The sequence below is a fragment of the Drosophila bipectinata genome, chromosome 3L (genome assembly GCF_030179905.1).
Source record: "Drosophila bipectinata strain 14024-0381.07 chromosome 3L, DbipHiC1v2, whole genome shotgun sequence".
NCBI lineage: Eukaryota > Metazoa > Arthropoda > Insecta > Diptera > Drosophilidae > Drosophila > Drosophila bipectinata.
Genome location: NC_091738.1, coordinates 12,496,992 through 12,512,879, shown reverse-complemented (window position 1 = coordinate 12,512,879; position 15,888 = coordinate 12,496,992). Strand labels below are relative to the sequence as shown.

General features: G+C 39.6%; 4 protein-coding genes across 4 annotated transcripts in view; 2 read left to right on the top strand and 2 right to left on the bottom strand.

Annotated features, from left to right (window-relative positions):
• Window positions 1–10: 10 nt before the first annotated feature.
• Window positions 11–1,090, bottom strand: LOC108124783 (methyltransferase-like protein 22). The gene has a single exon (XM_017240628.3). The coding sequence runs from the start codon at window positions 955–957 to the stop codon at window positions 124–126; it is 834 nt and encodes a 277-aa protein (XP_017096117.2). The 5' UTR covers window positions 958–1,090; the 3' UTR covers window positions 11–123.
• A 392-nt stretch (window positions 1,091–1,482) lies between these two features.
• Window positions 1,483–3,299, top strand: Polr3E (RNA polymerase III subunit E). The gene is made up of 3 exons (XM_017240642.3): window positions 1,483–1,636; window positions 1,697–2,770; window positions 2,829–3,299. The coding sequence occupies exons 1-3, from the start codon at window positions 1,604–1,606 to the stop codon at window positions 3,189–3,191; spliced, it is 1,470 nt and encodes a 489-aa protein (XP_017096131.2). The 5' UTR covers window positions 1,483–1,603; the 3' UTR covers window positions 3,192–3,299.
• On the bottom strand, window positions 3,260–3,959 carry LOC108124797 (nucleoside-triphosphatase THEP1). The gene is made up of 2 exons (XM_017240643.3): window positions 3,874–3,959; window positions 3,260–3,815 (listed from the first exon to the last, which is right to left on the bottom strand). Exons 1-2 carry the CDS (start codon window positions 3,905–3,907, stop codon window positions 3,286–3,288), a joined length of 564 nt encoding a protein of 187 aa, XP_017096132.2. The 5' UTR covers window positions 3,908–3,959; the 3' UTR covers window positions 3,260–3,285.
• A 1,771-nt stretch (window positions 3,960–5,730) lies between these two features.
• siz (Brefeldin-resistant Arf-GEF family protein schizo) overlaps window positions 5,731–15,888 on the top strand; it is a 40,167-nt gene continuing 30,009 nt past the window's right edge. The window contains exon 1 of the mRNA XM_017240458.3: window positions 5,731–6,530. Coding sequence (XP_017095947.2) covers window positions 6,199–6,530 — 332 coding nt within the window. The 5' untranslated portion in view covers window positions 5,731–6,198. The remainder of the gene's footprint in view (window positions 6,531–15,888) is intronic.

Here is a 15,888-nt window from a genome sequence, read left to right as displayed (position 1 = left end):
TTGATGCAGATTTAAGGAACAATTCCTTTTATATTTTGTCTTTTTTTGCAATTCTAATAATTTAACTAATTACATTAACTAAAAGGTCATTAGGTTAATACAACAACAGACAACTTAAATCCATTAACGTCCTTTAATCTCCATCAGGACCAACTGGGGACACCGATCATACTCGAAATACTGCGGAAAGTCCAGTGGAAGATGCTCTATCTTCCAGGGCTTGTTGGCTACTTGCCGGAGTAGGTACTCGTACATGGGAGCCACCGATTCACAGTCCTCCAGGGTGAACACATATCGTTTCTCCAACGCCACATACATGGTCTTGGGTCGTCCGTTGGACTTTCCCCTCTCCAGGAGGAAGTCCACGACAGAAATAAAAGCATCGGTAAGGGTATCATCGTATATGACATCGGCGGCCAGGATTATATCGCTAGAATCGATGGCAGTTAAAAGCTCCTGGGATTGCTGGTCTTTCGGAGTGAGAAAGTCAAACTCCAGTACTGATATGTCGGCACTGAAGAGCTTGGAGTTCCTTTGGACATTCCCGCGGATCAACTTCAGGATGCAGCCTAGATCCACGTCTGTGCAGAAGATTTTTCCAGGATTGTGTATGCCAGCTGCTATGCTGGTTAGACCAACTCCGGCGCCCAGTTCCATGACATTCTTCCCGGAGAACTCGGTTCTCTTGAAGAAAAGGTAATCCGCCAGGAGCAGGGCACCCCGCCACACCTGAAGACCCACCAGACGAAGTTCTGTGGCCTCGGAATGTTCCAATTCGATTACGCCACGTCGTGGCCTTGGCACTTCAAGGTCTCCATCCCTGTCCGCGGTAATCCTCTCCAGCTTCTCCTCCGGATAACGGAAACGGAACTTGGATATCACCTTACTGCCATCGCTCGCGCTCTTGGTCGGCTGGTAGTTCGTCTCGCTGTAAATCTCTGAAGTGACCGTGAACATGATCGAGTTATGTATGCCTCTGCCCTACATATATATACTTATACTAAGTACTTATACTAAGTAAATTGAAAATGTTGCGATCGTTGAGCGGAGGCCCGGGTAGCCCCCTACGGAGTACGGTCACATTCTCATCTGTGCGTGGGCACAGGGCAATAAATATCGGCCATTAGCCGATTGATTTTGCATTTGACTTTGCACAGTGGGCTACAAGTGTGAATTTTTAAATGAAATTCAAAAATAATTTTCTTTAAAATGAAATCCTTAAAATAATCACATACCCTACACACTTTCAGAACTTTAAAAGTTTCTTAGAAAAACAATTATAAATACATATACAACAACCATTGTTTTAAAAGATACAGATCATTGATAATATTTATATTATTAATTAAAGAAATGGATATTTTTGTTGCCTATTTTATATATTGACCCTTTAATGGCCCAGCTGATGACCTGTTGGAAAACCGAACACAATTACCAACACTACACCATATGTTCGAGCTTCCGTTAACCCTCCATAGGTGGCGCCAAATACTAGAGGTGGGAAACACCAACTAGATCCGATATTCAAAAACCACTTAATAACACTGCTCCACGTTAGGCGTGCTCCAACTGAAAGGAAAAGCATTAGAATTTTGAACAAACTATGGATGACGAGGAGGATCCCATCGTGGAGGAGGTTTTTCGCAAACTTAAAAGGCACACTTAGAAAAAGAAATAACCGTTTATCCACCCACAGATTCCTGTCTTCCTCTCGAAGAACCTCCAGGACAGCTTGTATCTCTTCCAATATCCGACGAAAACAGAGCTGGCGAACCACGATGACTCCGTGGTTGTGAACTGCTGCGTCAAACCATTCGCCCAGGAGGTGAAGGTGGATTTCGGACTGGACACAGAGTCGGGCCACTACGATCGCTTCAAGGGCGAGCAGTTTGCCCAGGCCGCCGATGGAAAAAACACCTATGGAGCAGCTCCGCCCAAAGGCGTGGAGAGGCCCACCTACAAGCGCGGCATCATGGACAAGCAGGCCTTCACCAGCAGCCGCTCCCTCACGGACGTGACCAAGTACATTGTGGGCATCTACACGGACCGCGAGGTGCACCTATCCCCATTGACCAGTATCGTTCAACTGCGTCCGGCGCTCAGTCACTTCGACAAGGAGGACAAGCGCAAGAAGGCGGAACAAAAGGCACAAGCCGAGGACCCGGAGGAAGAGGAGGTGCTTCAGCAGGTCACCGTTAAGTTCGCCCGCGGTAACACCAAAAGCAATGCCAAGGAGCAGAGAGCAGGCACTTACGATGGCTTCGTGCAGCGGATTGCGGATGAACCCTGGTGCGAGGCGTATTGGCATCCAAGGGGCACCCCCACTGCCGAGCTGGAGCGCCAGAAGCTATTCGCCACCAGTCACCAGTCTAACCAGGCGTTGGCTCTCAACGCCGGGGACTATCTCAAGCGGCTGTTGCCCTACGATGAGCATGTGCAGCCAGTGGAGGCTGCCGCTCCGGCTGCTGCAGCTGCTCAAGTACTTCCTGTATATAATAAGGCCATGTTGAGGACTATGCCGTTGCTAGAGCAACTGAGGGTACTCCTCCGAGATGCTAAAATGCTTTCGTTCGGGGATCTCCTCGAGGTGCTGGTCGAGCACGTGGATCCGCATGTGGCGGCAGACAAGGTGTTGGCCTTGCTGCCCCAGGTGGCCATTCTGCTGCACGGCAACTGGGTGCCCCGCTCCGAAGTGGTCTTTCCCGAGAAAATGCTCTCCCATGCAAACGGCGTAGCCGCAGAGCAGATGATACGTGCCAGGGATTACATTGTGAGCCTTGATATTTATTTAGATTATTCTTGAATGTAATACTATATATATATTTCAGTTATTCCGATTCTCTCGCACCGCCTGCCTGTACCGCGCCCAGGTGATGGCCGCCACCCAGTTGCCACCGGCGGAAACGCTAGACGTTCTGAGGACGGTGGCCCGGGTGAATGCCACGAAACGCTGGGAGCTGCTACTGCCACCGGACAAGGAGTTCGAGCAGAAGCATCCGGAACTGGTGCAGCGGCAGGAGCTCCATTGGCGCGCCTCCGAGCAGCACTACAACGAAATGGACTGGGCCAAGGAAACGAAGAGGGTACGGAAGCGTTCCACCCGCAAGAGCGAGTCCTCGACCCAGTCTTCGAACACATCCATGCCGCCGCCTGCCCTCAATCAAGTAGCTAACACTCCTGCGGAAACGTAGCAGTGTGTGTCCTTAAAGTTAAGAAGGAGCTGCCAAAGTACGTGGAGGAGTCACATGCTAAACCTAGATACTAATAAAAGAAAGACCAACAAGTTTATTTTGTTACAATCAGTGACTTTTCAATGAGGTCTGTGATTTCCTTGACTAGTGCCTCTCGGTTCGCCTTGGTCACGTTACGGAGAATGGCACCTGGACATTTCTTGAGCTGCTCCACCAAAGGCAAGCTGCCCTTTTGGGGTATGGTGATCACTAGCGGAGTCTTCTGCTGGAGCAGATCCCTGACGGCCGACTCGAACCGCTTGCTAAATAGCTCCATTTTTCCCACTTCATCGATTATAAGGAGTTCCCCATCTGATCCTGGAGCTTTGGGGATCAGCAATGGTAACGCAAGAGCCTCAAAATCCTGGACGTAAACGGAATATTTTCCCACTTGTGGGCGTTTTGTGTGGTCTGCTGGATTTTCACGTGAGAGGATTCCTCGTTTTCCCGCCAGGGTGACCACATCGAATCCTATTCTCTGCCCATTCTCTCCCCTAACTTCCTCCGTGTAGAATCCTCGAGAGGTCACGTTTTTCTCACGTAGCTTCGACCATATCTTGTGGACCAATGTGGTCTTTCCCACTCCTGAAAATTTTAATATTTTACATTTTATAGTTTTTTTGTTTTTGATTTTGTTTATTACCAGGAGGTCCTGTGATCAAAACAATGCTACACATATTTGTGCCCAGTTACCGGCTTTTGTTTGTTTGTTTTGGGATTGGATTTGTTTTGATTCTTTTTTGAACTTTGGAACTAGATCCACCAGGAATGTATTATTATAATTCTTTAAAATAAAATACAGTTCAGCCCTAATTAAATAAATTATTTTAAAATATAAACAATAAAATAAAAAAGCTGCTTTATTGATATTTTTTAAATGTAAACGACAATAAAATTATTTTAAATTTTAACATTTTGGCGTCAAAATGGCACCATCTTTTAAAAGGGGAGCGATATGATTTCATTATGGTTTTAGGATGGTAACACTATCCAGATAAGCCCCACATTTATAGATTTTGATGCAGATTATGGAGAATTGATCAACGATTTGTTTGAGGTACTTCGCTCAAGAATCGGATGGATATTCCCAAAGATATAGCCATCTCTGTGGGCCAAAGTGTGGCTCCATGCATTTTTGTGAATTTTTGAAGGGGACCCCTCAGAAAATTTGAAAAAAATCTCAAAAATATTTTTATTTCAGATTTTGATGCAGAATTGTGTAGAATCGATCTACGAATCGTTTGAGGTACTTGGCTAAAGAATCGGATAGATAATGCCAAAGATATAGCCATCTCTGTGGGCCAAAGTGTGGCTCTATGCATTTTTGTGAATTTTTAAGGGGACCCCTCAGAAAATTTAAAAAAAATCTAAAAAATATTTTTATTCCAGATTTTGATGCAGAATTATGGAGAATTGATCTACGATTCGTTTGGGGTACTTCGCTCAAGAATCGGATGGATATTGCCAAAGATATAGCCATCTCTGTGGGCAAAAGTGTGGCTCCATGCATTTTTGTGAATTTTTGAAGGGGACCACTCAGAAAATTTAAAAAAAATCTTAAAAATATTTTTATTCCAGATTTTGATGCAGAATTATGGAGAATTGATCAACGAATCGTTTGACGCACTTCGCTCAAGAATCGGATGGATATTGCCAAAGATATAGCCATCTCTGTGGGCCAAAGTGTGGCTCTATGCATTTTTGTGAATTTTTAAGGGGGACCCCTCAGAAAATTTGAAAAATATCTCAAAAATATTTTTTGTCCAGATTTTGATGCAGGTTTATGGAGAATTGATCAACGATTCGTTTGAGGTACTCCGCTCAAGAATCGGATGGATATTGCCAAAGATATAGCCATCTCTGTGGGGCAAAGTGTGGCTCCATGCATTTTTGTATATTTTTGAAGGGGACCCCTCAGAAAATTTAAAAAAAATCTAAAAAATATTTTTATTCCAGATTTGGATGTTGATTTATGGATGTAGATTATTTGGATGTAGATAAATACAACCAAAATAGTATTATAATGTTAAATTTCTCGCTGTGTAGAGAGAAAAAATTGGTTGGTCATGATTGGTAGCTAGTGTTGCCAACTATCGATCATCAATTATTAACCAACTAGGAGCCCAAATGGAAATACAACAAATATTTATTTATATTTCACAAATGATAACAAATATAAGCTTTTAAAATAAGAATTTTCGTAAGAATTTTCTGAATTTAGTATCAACTATACAGATTCAGCGATATTTTCGTCGAAAAAAAACTATAGGCATAATAATAAGTCTGACTTTGTGTCATTGCGCTGTCACTTTATTGAATTTAATTTGTAACATTTAAATTTTAAAAATATACCGAAGTAAAGAATAGCAAACTAAGTTTAAAAACTAGCGGAAATAATAATTTCTGGCCTTAAAATATAGCTAGGTTTAACGGGAAAACAGCTAAGATAACGTCACTGTTGGCCGCCAGAGAATCCCCCCACGGCGAGGAGCGATTTTAGTCTGGTCACACTTATATCAACCGTCGAAAGAGGAGCGTGCGTCGTGCTGTCGTCGCGCGTGAATTGAAAATTAAAAACTCGTATTAGCCCGCATCCAATTGTTGCTCGCGATTTATTTGTGCAGTGTGTCGGGAGTCGAAGATATTCGTCCGGGGAATCCGAGATATTTGGTGGCAAGGTCACAGCTGTGCGGGTGAAGTTTAAATCGAGGCATCGAATCTGCATCTCGGGCGTCGTTTCAAAGTTGTTCTGCCTGTTTCGTCTTCTGTGCTCCGCCTCCCTCCGTCCACTCCATTTTACACTCCAACACCTTCTCCCCCACGACCTCATCCTCCTCCACCGAGCTGGAGGTGTACCCCTGTGCGTGTGCGTGGCTCGCGACAATGTTGAGGCCGTGAAAAGTGCAACAGTCCGGCGGAGAATCAGAAAAAAAAAAATAAACAAAAGTTGGATCACCCACAACGCCAGATGGCCGAGGAGCCCAACACCATCGATCGGACCGATACCGATCAGGAGCTGATGCTCCACCAGACCACCCAGTCCCTGCTGATGGCCAGCTCCATGATGTTTGTGGATCATCCCGGCGGTGCTGCCTCCCTGCCCATGGCCATGCCCCGGCCCCTGCATGCGCCGATCCCCTACAGCGTGGATGAGCTGCTGCGGGAGAACAATACCCTCCATGCCAAGATCAAGGAGCTGAGCATCGAGCGGGATCGTTTGCTATGCGAGGTGTCCAATCTGCGTCTGGAACTGGACATGTCCGAGCTGAAGAGGCTGCCAGTTGACTTTGGTGATGAGAGGTGAGTAACAGGCTTCTTTGTTTTCTAATTTTTGTGTGGATGGAAGGGCCCAAGACAAAGAAATCTAATCAGTAGGCACCTACTTGAGGCCCTGGGGGATATAACCAATAGGATTATAAACAAAGTGGGTCTAAATCTAGTTGGATTTCAAGGAGGGTCTTGAAGGGAAGTACTTCCCTACTTCTTGAATAACTTTCTTATATTTCCCCTTTCTTCTAGAAGAATTCTTCGTTCTTTGTGATAATTAATCATTCAGGTTTTAGGTGTTATCCCCATAAACCCCTACAAAATGGATCTCCCATCAAAAATAAACCCAAATTTTATAAAAGGCTTGATTTTTTATGCTTTAATATGATTTTTTACAGAATGTCGTCATAAAATTTATTAACACATTTTTTTTTACGAGTCTCGGTCTTGAGGTCTTCTGAATATCAGAAGAATTCTTATCGGGAGTGGCATTGGGGCTTAAGATTTTCATGTCAGGGTAGTATCTTCTAGTGTTCTATATTTTATCAGGATGGATGGAGGGGAAGTATCTCCCTACATTCCTTATTTATTATGTGAGATATTTATTTTTAGCTATCAGAAGTTATAGAAAATTTCTCCCTGTGCAGATCTTTATTTTTTGGCTGAATTTCCTCCATAAACTCCTCATATTCCTTCCTATTTCCTTGGCTGTTGAGTCAACATTGGTTGAGTCACATTCTCGTCCCCTTGTCCTTGCACCTTGGGCAGCTGCAGGCTGACAAGTCGGTCTTACTGGTTTTTGCAACCCCTTTTTGCAACACTCCTGCCTCCTGGCTACCTACCTGTGGACACTAATCGACACAGTCGCGTCCCAAAATAATCGATAGGCAGGGCTATAGCACCTATATGTCTATACCACCCTTAGTGCAATTATGGCCTGGAATTTCCGTACATAAAAGAGCCCAGTTATCTGGCGGGGTATTAGATAATGGCCAATTGGATGAGTCAGTGGCCAGATCCCATACTTCTACTTGTGTTTCCCACCGTGTTTCTGTTTGTTTTTTTGGGCCTTTATCGCTTAAGTTCCCTTGCTGATAGCCGATAACTGATAACTGATAACTAATAGTGTAGTGCCACTACAGCCCCGATAACCAGTGACTCGAATTCAATGTTAAGTGCAAGTGGCGATCATTTATTTGGGTCTCCCTACGGATTAAACCACCAAATCCATAGGCAAATAAAAGTATTTGGAAAATTAATTACCAGGCCTGGTGTGGCATTCGGAATAAATATGAAAAATATCTCAATAGTCTCGTACCTGACTTTGTTTTGCATGCGATCATGCCCCACAGAAAGATATATATGTATATATGTATCTATAGCTGGTCGCAAATAAAGCGCAGTTATCTTTAACCGTTTTATTTTTTTTTTGGGGGCTTCTTGGCCTCTAAGGTCGGTGGTTGGCTTGACCAGAAGATTCGTGGGCTCTCCAATTATACGTTTTTTTTTTGCACGCTGTGGCTCACCTTCGCTAAAAACATTTAAATAGAAAACAAAACTAAAAATAACAAGAACCATGTTTGGGGGAGTCAACGAATCGGGGATACTCTTTCTAGATTTTTTTGCTAAGTTGGCTTTTTTTGAGTTTATTTTTATGGATATCGTGAGAGATATATTATCTTTAGCCTGTTTTTGTTATTTTTTTCATAATTATGTATGTCAGTACCCCCTTAATTATGTTTATTGTTTAGATGAAATATTGTAAACTAAACAATTTTTTTGAATATAAACAAAGGGGTTATAAATCTTTAAAATTTGGTTCTAGGGAGGTTTATGCTTATAGAGGCTATAGAAATATATACAAACTTAAATATAATCAGAAGAGGGTTAATAAAAGATACTAAATAGTTAAATTTTGGAGATCTTAACTCCTTAGTTTATTATTTATTTCTAGTCTTTTTTACTTACTTGTCAAATCTTTCAATTAGCATATCTTAATATATAATTCTTAAAGGTTCTTATTAAATTATCCACCCACACGCACCTAGTCCGGTTCTCTCTTAAGATCTTCCTATCTTCGTATCTTTCGTATTCTTGGTGGGAAAGAGTATCTCAAGACGAGCCACCAGTCTCAAGATCTCAAAGATGTTCTTGAAAATGTGCGGGCAGCTTTCTTGGTAAGGTTTTGGTAGTTGTTATTGTGACTGGACACTCGACACTCCAAATTAAATAAACTTGAAAAAATATTTATTTTATTTTAATAACAAATAACTAAAGATTATAGGGCTCTTCATCATAACATTACATCATAAATGGCTCTTTAAGTTTAGTTATGTCTCTTAAATATTTTCTAGTAATTACTATACATTTCTCTCACTGCATTACTATAAACAATGTTGGCAGAGTTCAACTCATTAGCCAGTTATCATCATCTAATAAAGCAAACACACGCACTGTGTACAGGGGCGTGGAAAACGGGGGGAAAACTATCCGCCCGGTCATTCATTGTGGGATGAAAGCACTTGCCCATTTGAAAATGTTATGCTTTTGGTCTCTTTTGTGATAATTAAGCGAGTGGAGAGTGGAGAGTCTATTAATTTCCCGACAAGCGGGTGGAGGGGCCTTCTCTAGCGGGAGGATGGGCTAACGTTTTCCGACTACTTAATGAGTACTTACTGAGTGGACTTTAGTAGGTGAAGCAGTAGAAGCAGAAGCCGAAGCCGAAGCAGATCTCCCAGCCCCGGCCTTCTGGCCACTCTTCGGTTTCATTTGCATGCAACATTTGGAATGGAGATTGCGGTTACAATGGGGCACATGCGTGTTGCAAATATCTTTGAGGTTTTGTTTTAATTAAAAGATATGCCAAATGGACATGCATGTTGCGTTTTGGGTCAAGGGTGGTCCATAAAATGCTACAAAAAATTAAAAGTTGCGAGGGGGATCCCCCAATGGGGATGATCTAAAGGTCCGGCTGATGATGGGAAAATGGGGCGTAGCTTTATTTTGAGACTGTAATTGTAATAAAAGATATTCCCTTGTTTTTGTGATTTATTGGGAGAGTTGGTTTTTTGTTTTTAAGGTAATATTGTGGTTCTTTAATTATAAGTTATTGGTTTGTGCGATTTTATGTGGTTTGAAGTGATTATTTAAACAGAAAATGGGTAGTTTAGTGATCAGATACACTTGAAACTTAAGATAAAAGACTTCTACAGATGCTTGTTGCTATAGGAACTCTTTCAATGTAAGCTTAAGCACGATATATCGATAAAAGTCGTATTGTCAAAGTATCGAAGTTGGTCCATCGCCAACAGTATCATCTCTAATAGAACCTATGATATTTACTTATAACTATCTAACTTGTAACGATATTATATCGGTATGAATTGTGCTTAAGGGATTAAAATATCGTAGTTGGTCCATCGCCAAGTAAAATTACAGTACCCTTTCTAGTAGAACCTGTAACAGTTACTGATAACTATCTAACTTTTAACGATATATCGATAAAAGCCTCCATCGCCAAAAGTACCTTCTCTAGTAAAACCTACAATAGATATTTATAACTAACTTTAAACGATATATCGATAATAGTAGTGATTAAGTATCGAAGTTTGTCCATCGCTGTCTATGCTTAACTGCAGCTTTTCAAGTAGAACCTATAACCGTTATTTATTATTATTATTAACAATGAACTGTTATTTCTATATTATTATAACTAAGAGTAAGGATAAATTAAGTTAAAAGATATTCCATAATTTTGGATTTAATTACAACTAGGGATAGTTCAGGGGACATTAAATGGGATAACGAGTTATAATTTTTACAAATAACGCGGAATGGATCGTGTTCCGCAAAATTAGATCTATAAATTGGTAACCAAAGGGGTCGGAATGATCTAGTTACTCTATTAGGCACAGAAAAGAATAATTTTTCAAGAAGTACTTGTGAGTCAACCTGTCCAAGAATAAGCACATGAAGCAGCATAACCCCAGCACAAGTACGGCGCTCTTTTAAAGGAGGTAGGTTTAGTAATTTTAACCGGCAATTATACGACGGGAGGGAAGTGGCAGTATCCCAGTTTAAGCCTTTTAACGCAAATAGCAGAAACTGCTTTTGGACTGATTCAATCCTCCTGATTGAATCTGATCCTGTTACTGATAACTATGTATATGTAACGACATATCGATAAAAGTCGTGATTAAGTACCTTAAGTATCGAAGTTTGTCCATCGCCAACAACTGTATCTTTTCTAGGCGAACCTTCAACAATTACTGATAACTGTCTAACTATTTCCGATATATCGATGAAACTATCGAAGATAGCCCATCGCCAAGTAGAAGATCAAATAGCTTTTAGTGATAACTATCGCTATCCCTAGCATTTAAATGATTATGACAAAGTATTTTTCCAGTACCAGCATCAATTCTTGTCTATTTATGCGATGTGGCGACTTGAAACTATAATTTAGACAATAAACTCCCTCTTAGGGCTCTCTATTGCAAATTAACGCAATTAAGCTGATCGCTTTTCTGGTATATTCCAGTGATCCGCCAGCCGACACATGGGCATGGATAGATGGTGTGGTTACCATCGATCTCATCCCACCCTGGATGTATATGGCACATGGTGTCGGTGCTCTCCAGACTACTAGAGACCATTTATTATGCATGCAATAAACAGAAACAGAAAATTTTCAGTTTTTCGATCGAAAAATGAGATCATCTCATTGGCTGAACTGGGCTGGCTGCCCAATTCGCACCGAATAGTGAAAGAATAATAATTAAAATCATTTATTTATATATTGTGTCTGAAGTTGAAATGTTTAATAAACAATGTCATTGCCAATCGAGTCAGTCAGTGGAGTCCCAGCTCCAAGAAAGAGGCTTAAAGTCTTTCGGGGATTAGTTGCCAGCTGGAACAATGTAATCAATTAGAGGGCGTCCCACTTTGGCATGTCTGGTATTTTGCATATGGTCTTGTATCTTTTATTTGGTTTGTATCCAACTAGCAACCCGCAACTCGTGCAGCTCGTTACGCAGATACATCGATACAGATACTTGTGCAATGATTGATGAGACATGGGTTCGTGTCGTAGTGTCGCAATCGTTTCCCCTGCGTACATACTTACTGACAACTTCCGAGTTACTTTTCTCCACAAAACGTCAAGTCGAACTCTGGCTTGTCAATCGTGTTTGGCTCTGACAGCCGGCCCAGTCAGCTTTACATGCCCATAAGTCCCGAGTCTTGGCCATCTTCTGGTTCTGCGCATGTTCCCCAAAAATGGCCATCCATCGTGTAGCCTCTAATGCTCAAAAATGGTCTGCTCTGACTAGCTTTTGTTTTTTTTTGCGAGAAGGAAGTTGGATGAGCTATGGACGAGGTCAGATGGCGAATTTCCTCTTTCCGTTGGTCTACGATTTGACCTGCTCTGTACTACAACTAATCACTGATTAGTAAGCTTAGTAAGACAAGGTGTTTCTTTGATGATTTCTTACAAAACTACTTGGGTTTTGAGTCACTATGATTTGGGACGAGGTTGCTGTTAACAAAAGTCTATAATTAGTTTTGTATTTTGAGGTCTAAAGCTGTTTAAAGATATGAGTAATGCCTCTAAATATTTGTCACTAATTGCTCTTAAAAATTGGTTTATAATCTTTCATCATTTTAAACTATATTATCGATATCCATATATGACTAATTTATAGCCCAACCTTTTAGAGCTTCGTGTTTGGAATTTTTATTGGATTATTGTAATATGATAACTATTTATAAATATATGTATGAATACATGAGAGAATCTAATAGAATAAAAAACCTTCGTCTTATCATTTTATGACACAAAGTACCTCCTCATAAAGTTTCATCACCATCCCAGTCTTATCTATAGGGATGAGTGGTTCCGTCTTTCTAGGCCGACATCTTTCATCTGTTTATCTCTTATCTGGAAGATTCTATAGGGCCTTTTAAACCGCTTATCTCTGGACTCACGTAGATGGAATAAATTTTCGCCTGTCGGCCGACAGACAACTTCCGGCTCCCAACCACCCACCGACCCTGGAGGTCGCCGAATCGCAGAAAGGGCGCCTGCCTGCCCCCACAATCAATTAACACCAGCCCAGGGTCATAAAGAAATCAGCAAAATCTAGAAGAAAACAAATTAAGGGAATTCTTCGAAGAACAACAAAATGCATCTTGTCGGGCCCTGGGAGAGGCCCACCCACTCCACCCCACCCTCCATTTTCTTGACATATTAATGTTGAAAATTAAAAAACCATCAAGAAAAGCGTGAAAAATTATTCTTCATTTTGGTGTGTCTGTGTACATTGACCCAAATTTTCCTTTTGGGGAGGGGGCTAAGAGGGATCCCCCTTTGTGTGTGTCTTTTGGGTGTAGTTCAGAGTACTCGGTGGCCCCCTCATGGCCCCGACACTAGCACGCCCCAATTGCGAGCGCCAAGAAAATGCGTTGTTGCTTAATTTCCTCTCTGCTTTTGAGGAAAGCATGCTTTTCCCCCCCCCTACCCCACCCCTCTCTCTTCGCACTCTTCCCCTTCCTCCAGTCTCCTTCCTCCACTTCTTCCGTTTTAATATTCAAATTTTATATTTCCGTTTTTTCAAAATTCAAAAAACTCGAAAAAGCCAACAGCTGTATTCGTGAGTGTGAATATTTTTTAGAGATGTCGGGGGTTTTAATTGGTTATTTATAAAAAAAATAGGACATATTTCAGTAGTTTTATATTTTTTAAATATTGTAATTAATGATGAAAGTAAAAAAGGAAGTTTTTAAAGGTGTTTCAGTACGAAAAGTATTTTAAAATATGTAATTTTGAGCTTGAATGTTAGTATCTGGCTGGTAAAAATGCTGGTAAATCGTAAAATGCCAAGAGTTTCTAGAAAGTTTTTTTAATTTTGAAAAACACATTTTCAAACTGGTTACTTTAGGGTTAAAAAAAATAGTTTCTCGAACAAAAAATTGTAAAAATGGTAATAGTAATTGAAACAAGTATTTAAAATATTTTATAAAAAATGAAACACTTATTTTTCGGGTTCCAAAAAGATACAAGTTAAAGGTACTATAAATATAGATATAGATAATATTGTTGATTATATTAAAAACGGTATAGATCAAATCTAAAAATCTAAAATTAGTATAAACTATTTTCAAAAATTTTGTTTTTAAAAAATAGAGAGCTAAAAGAAGGTGCATAATAATTTATTTATATTTTTTGGAAAATTTTTACATATACTTTCATATACTTGCAAAAGCTATAGCTCCTTTGAATATTATTTAAAATTGAATCACAAAATCGAAGGTACTACTAATAGTTATTATAAATTTTCAAAAGTTTCCATTTTCAAAAAAGGCAGCTCGAAAAAAGCTCCATTTCGCTGCACTGATGTGCTGCATTTCGCAGTTCGCGTAGGCGCCAAAAAAATAACAACAAAATTATCAACAAATATATATGTACATATGTATGTATATATACCGATTTATGTATAAATTATTGTAAATTTTTGTGGGTTTTTCGTGCATATATTTTCGTCTTCTTCTTCGAACTCAGTCACTTTTGCTTGCTCATCATTCATCCGAAAAGCAATGCCCCCATGCCTCGTGCCCCATGCCACCATGCCACCCCCCGTTCGATCCGCGGTGGATATAACTTGACCTTAGGCCTGTCTGCACCGCAGCTTAATCGCCAACGTCAATGGACGCAGTTGGCAGCGACGCTTGCGCAGACGCCAGGGTGATTGGTGGCTTGTGCTTTTTTTTTTTAATGTTTTTTTTTTTCAGTGGTGACCCAATGGAGCGTCGAAGCGGCGCCGCATTAAAAAAACGCACTCGGCCACTAAACGCCCACAATATACAATAATTTCGTGTTTTTTAATGCCGTTTATGTGGATTTCATTCAAGACTGAAAAAAAGCGTAGTAGTAAGAGGCCCAAAGCCCAAAAACGTGAAACGAAAATGAAAACGAGTCGAAACGAGAAACACATGCAAATTGAAAGCCAATTGGATATACAATATTTTTAAGAAGTAAGAGCTGGTGTATTGGCTGGATTACACAGAGAGAAAAGTTGACCTTAAAGTGGTCCATACATGGTTTTACAAGATATATAGAAATTTATATTTAATTTAGACTTTCTTGAAGTTTTTGCTTCAAAATACATAGGTTTGTTTTGAGATTTAAATGGAATTTTCTTTAAAAAATGATTTGTAGAATATAAATTTTTGATGTTTAGACCTCATTTTATATGAATTATATAATAGTTTAGACTTTTAAATTACAATTTTAAATAAATATTTTCAAAAAAGATACATTTTTCTTCTAAATTACATATATACATATACAAGTTTAGGTTTATCATAAATGTTTTTTCAAAAAGATATATTTTTTAGAAGATTCCATGGAAGTTTTTGAAATAGTTTTTATAAAAATAATATTTTCAAAGAGTATTTACTCCAAAAAAGGTTTTTTTTATTCCTAAACTTAATTTTCATTAAAGAAATATTTGTAGAATTCTATACTATTTCATTCAGACTGTTCTGGGATAAATCATATAATATTTCTAGTGTATAATAAATATTTATTTAGAAAGATACATTTTTAAGAAAAATCTATAGGATATGTTTAACAGAGTTCTTAAAGACGTTTACTAGTTTTTATCGTATACATATATCTCAATAAAGGTTTCTTTGGTGTTTAGATTTGATTTTCATTTAAGAAACAATTGTATAATAATCATATTTATTATTCAGACTATTCTACTATATAGATTATATAATAATAAACTTTTTTTGAACCCTATTTATAAGAAAAACTTCCAAAAATATAAACCATAATGCAAAAACCAAAATAATACTTGCAGTTTTCTTCAGATACTTCTTTAGTAGTTCCTCTAGACCCAATATGTTTCTGACTAATGTAGTCTAATATTGACTATTTATCCCAATTTTTTTAAAGTGCATTTGGTCAGCAACCCGTTGGAAGTCGATCTGGTGAGAGACCGAGCAGCCAACCAGAAGATAGCCATTTATATGTGCCATTAATCGATTGTCAGCAGCCTCGTCATGGCCTGCGATCGCCATTTGGAAGATGGGGAGGGGTTACCGCCGGAGGGGAAAGCTTATTGACTGACAACCAGTTACCTGTGGCCACTGGCCAGCTACATATACCCTGAAAAGTCCCACCAACCTTGGGGTTAACAGAGAAGTCATGTCATATCTAATTACTCATGAAATTATAATGAAATTCTAGAGATAGAGTTACCTTTTTAAGAGGGTTTTGTAATAGGATTTCTTTTAATATTACATATCAAAAATCTGAAAGAGTATCTTGTAGTTTGCTAAGAAATATCCCGCGTATTGATTACTGATTTGCTTTCAATAAGTCTCG

What these genes read in the sequence shown, in the direction of transcription:
- LOC108124797 (XM_017240643.3), bottom strand. Translation starts at nt 3,907, where the DNA reads ATGTGTAGCATTGTTTTGATCACAGGACCTCCTG. An exon ending in TTTGATCACAGGACCTCCTG is followed by an intron (nt 3,816 to 3,873) that starts GTAATAAACAAA and finishes TAAAATTTTCAG; the next exon opens with GAGTGGGAAAGACCACATTG.
- LOC108124783 (XM_017240628.3), bottom strand. Translation starts at nt 957, where the DNA reads ATGTTCACGGTCACTTCAGAGATTTACAGCGAGACGAACTACCAGCCG.
- Polr3E (XM_017240642.3), top strand. Translation starts at nt 1,604, where the DNA reads ATGGATGACGAGGAGGATCCCATCGTGGAGGAG. An exon ending in AGGATCCCATCGTGGAGGAG is followed by an intron (nt 1,637 to 1,696) that starts GTTTTTCGCAAA and finishes ATCCACCCACAG; the next exon opens with ATTCCTGTCTTCCTCTCGAA. An exon ending in TACGTGCCAGGGATTACATT is followed by an intron (nt 2,771 to 2,828) that starts GTGAGCCTTGAT and finishes TATATATTTCAG; the next exon opens with TTATTCCGATTCTCTCGCAC.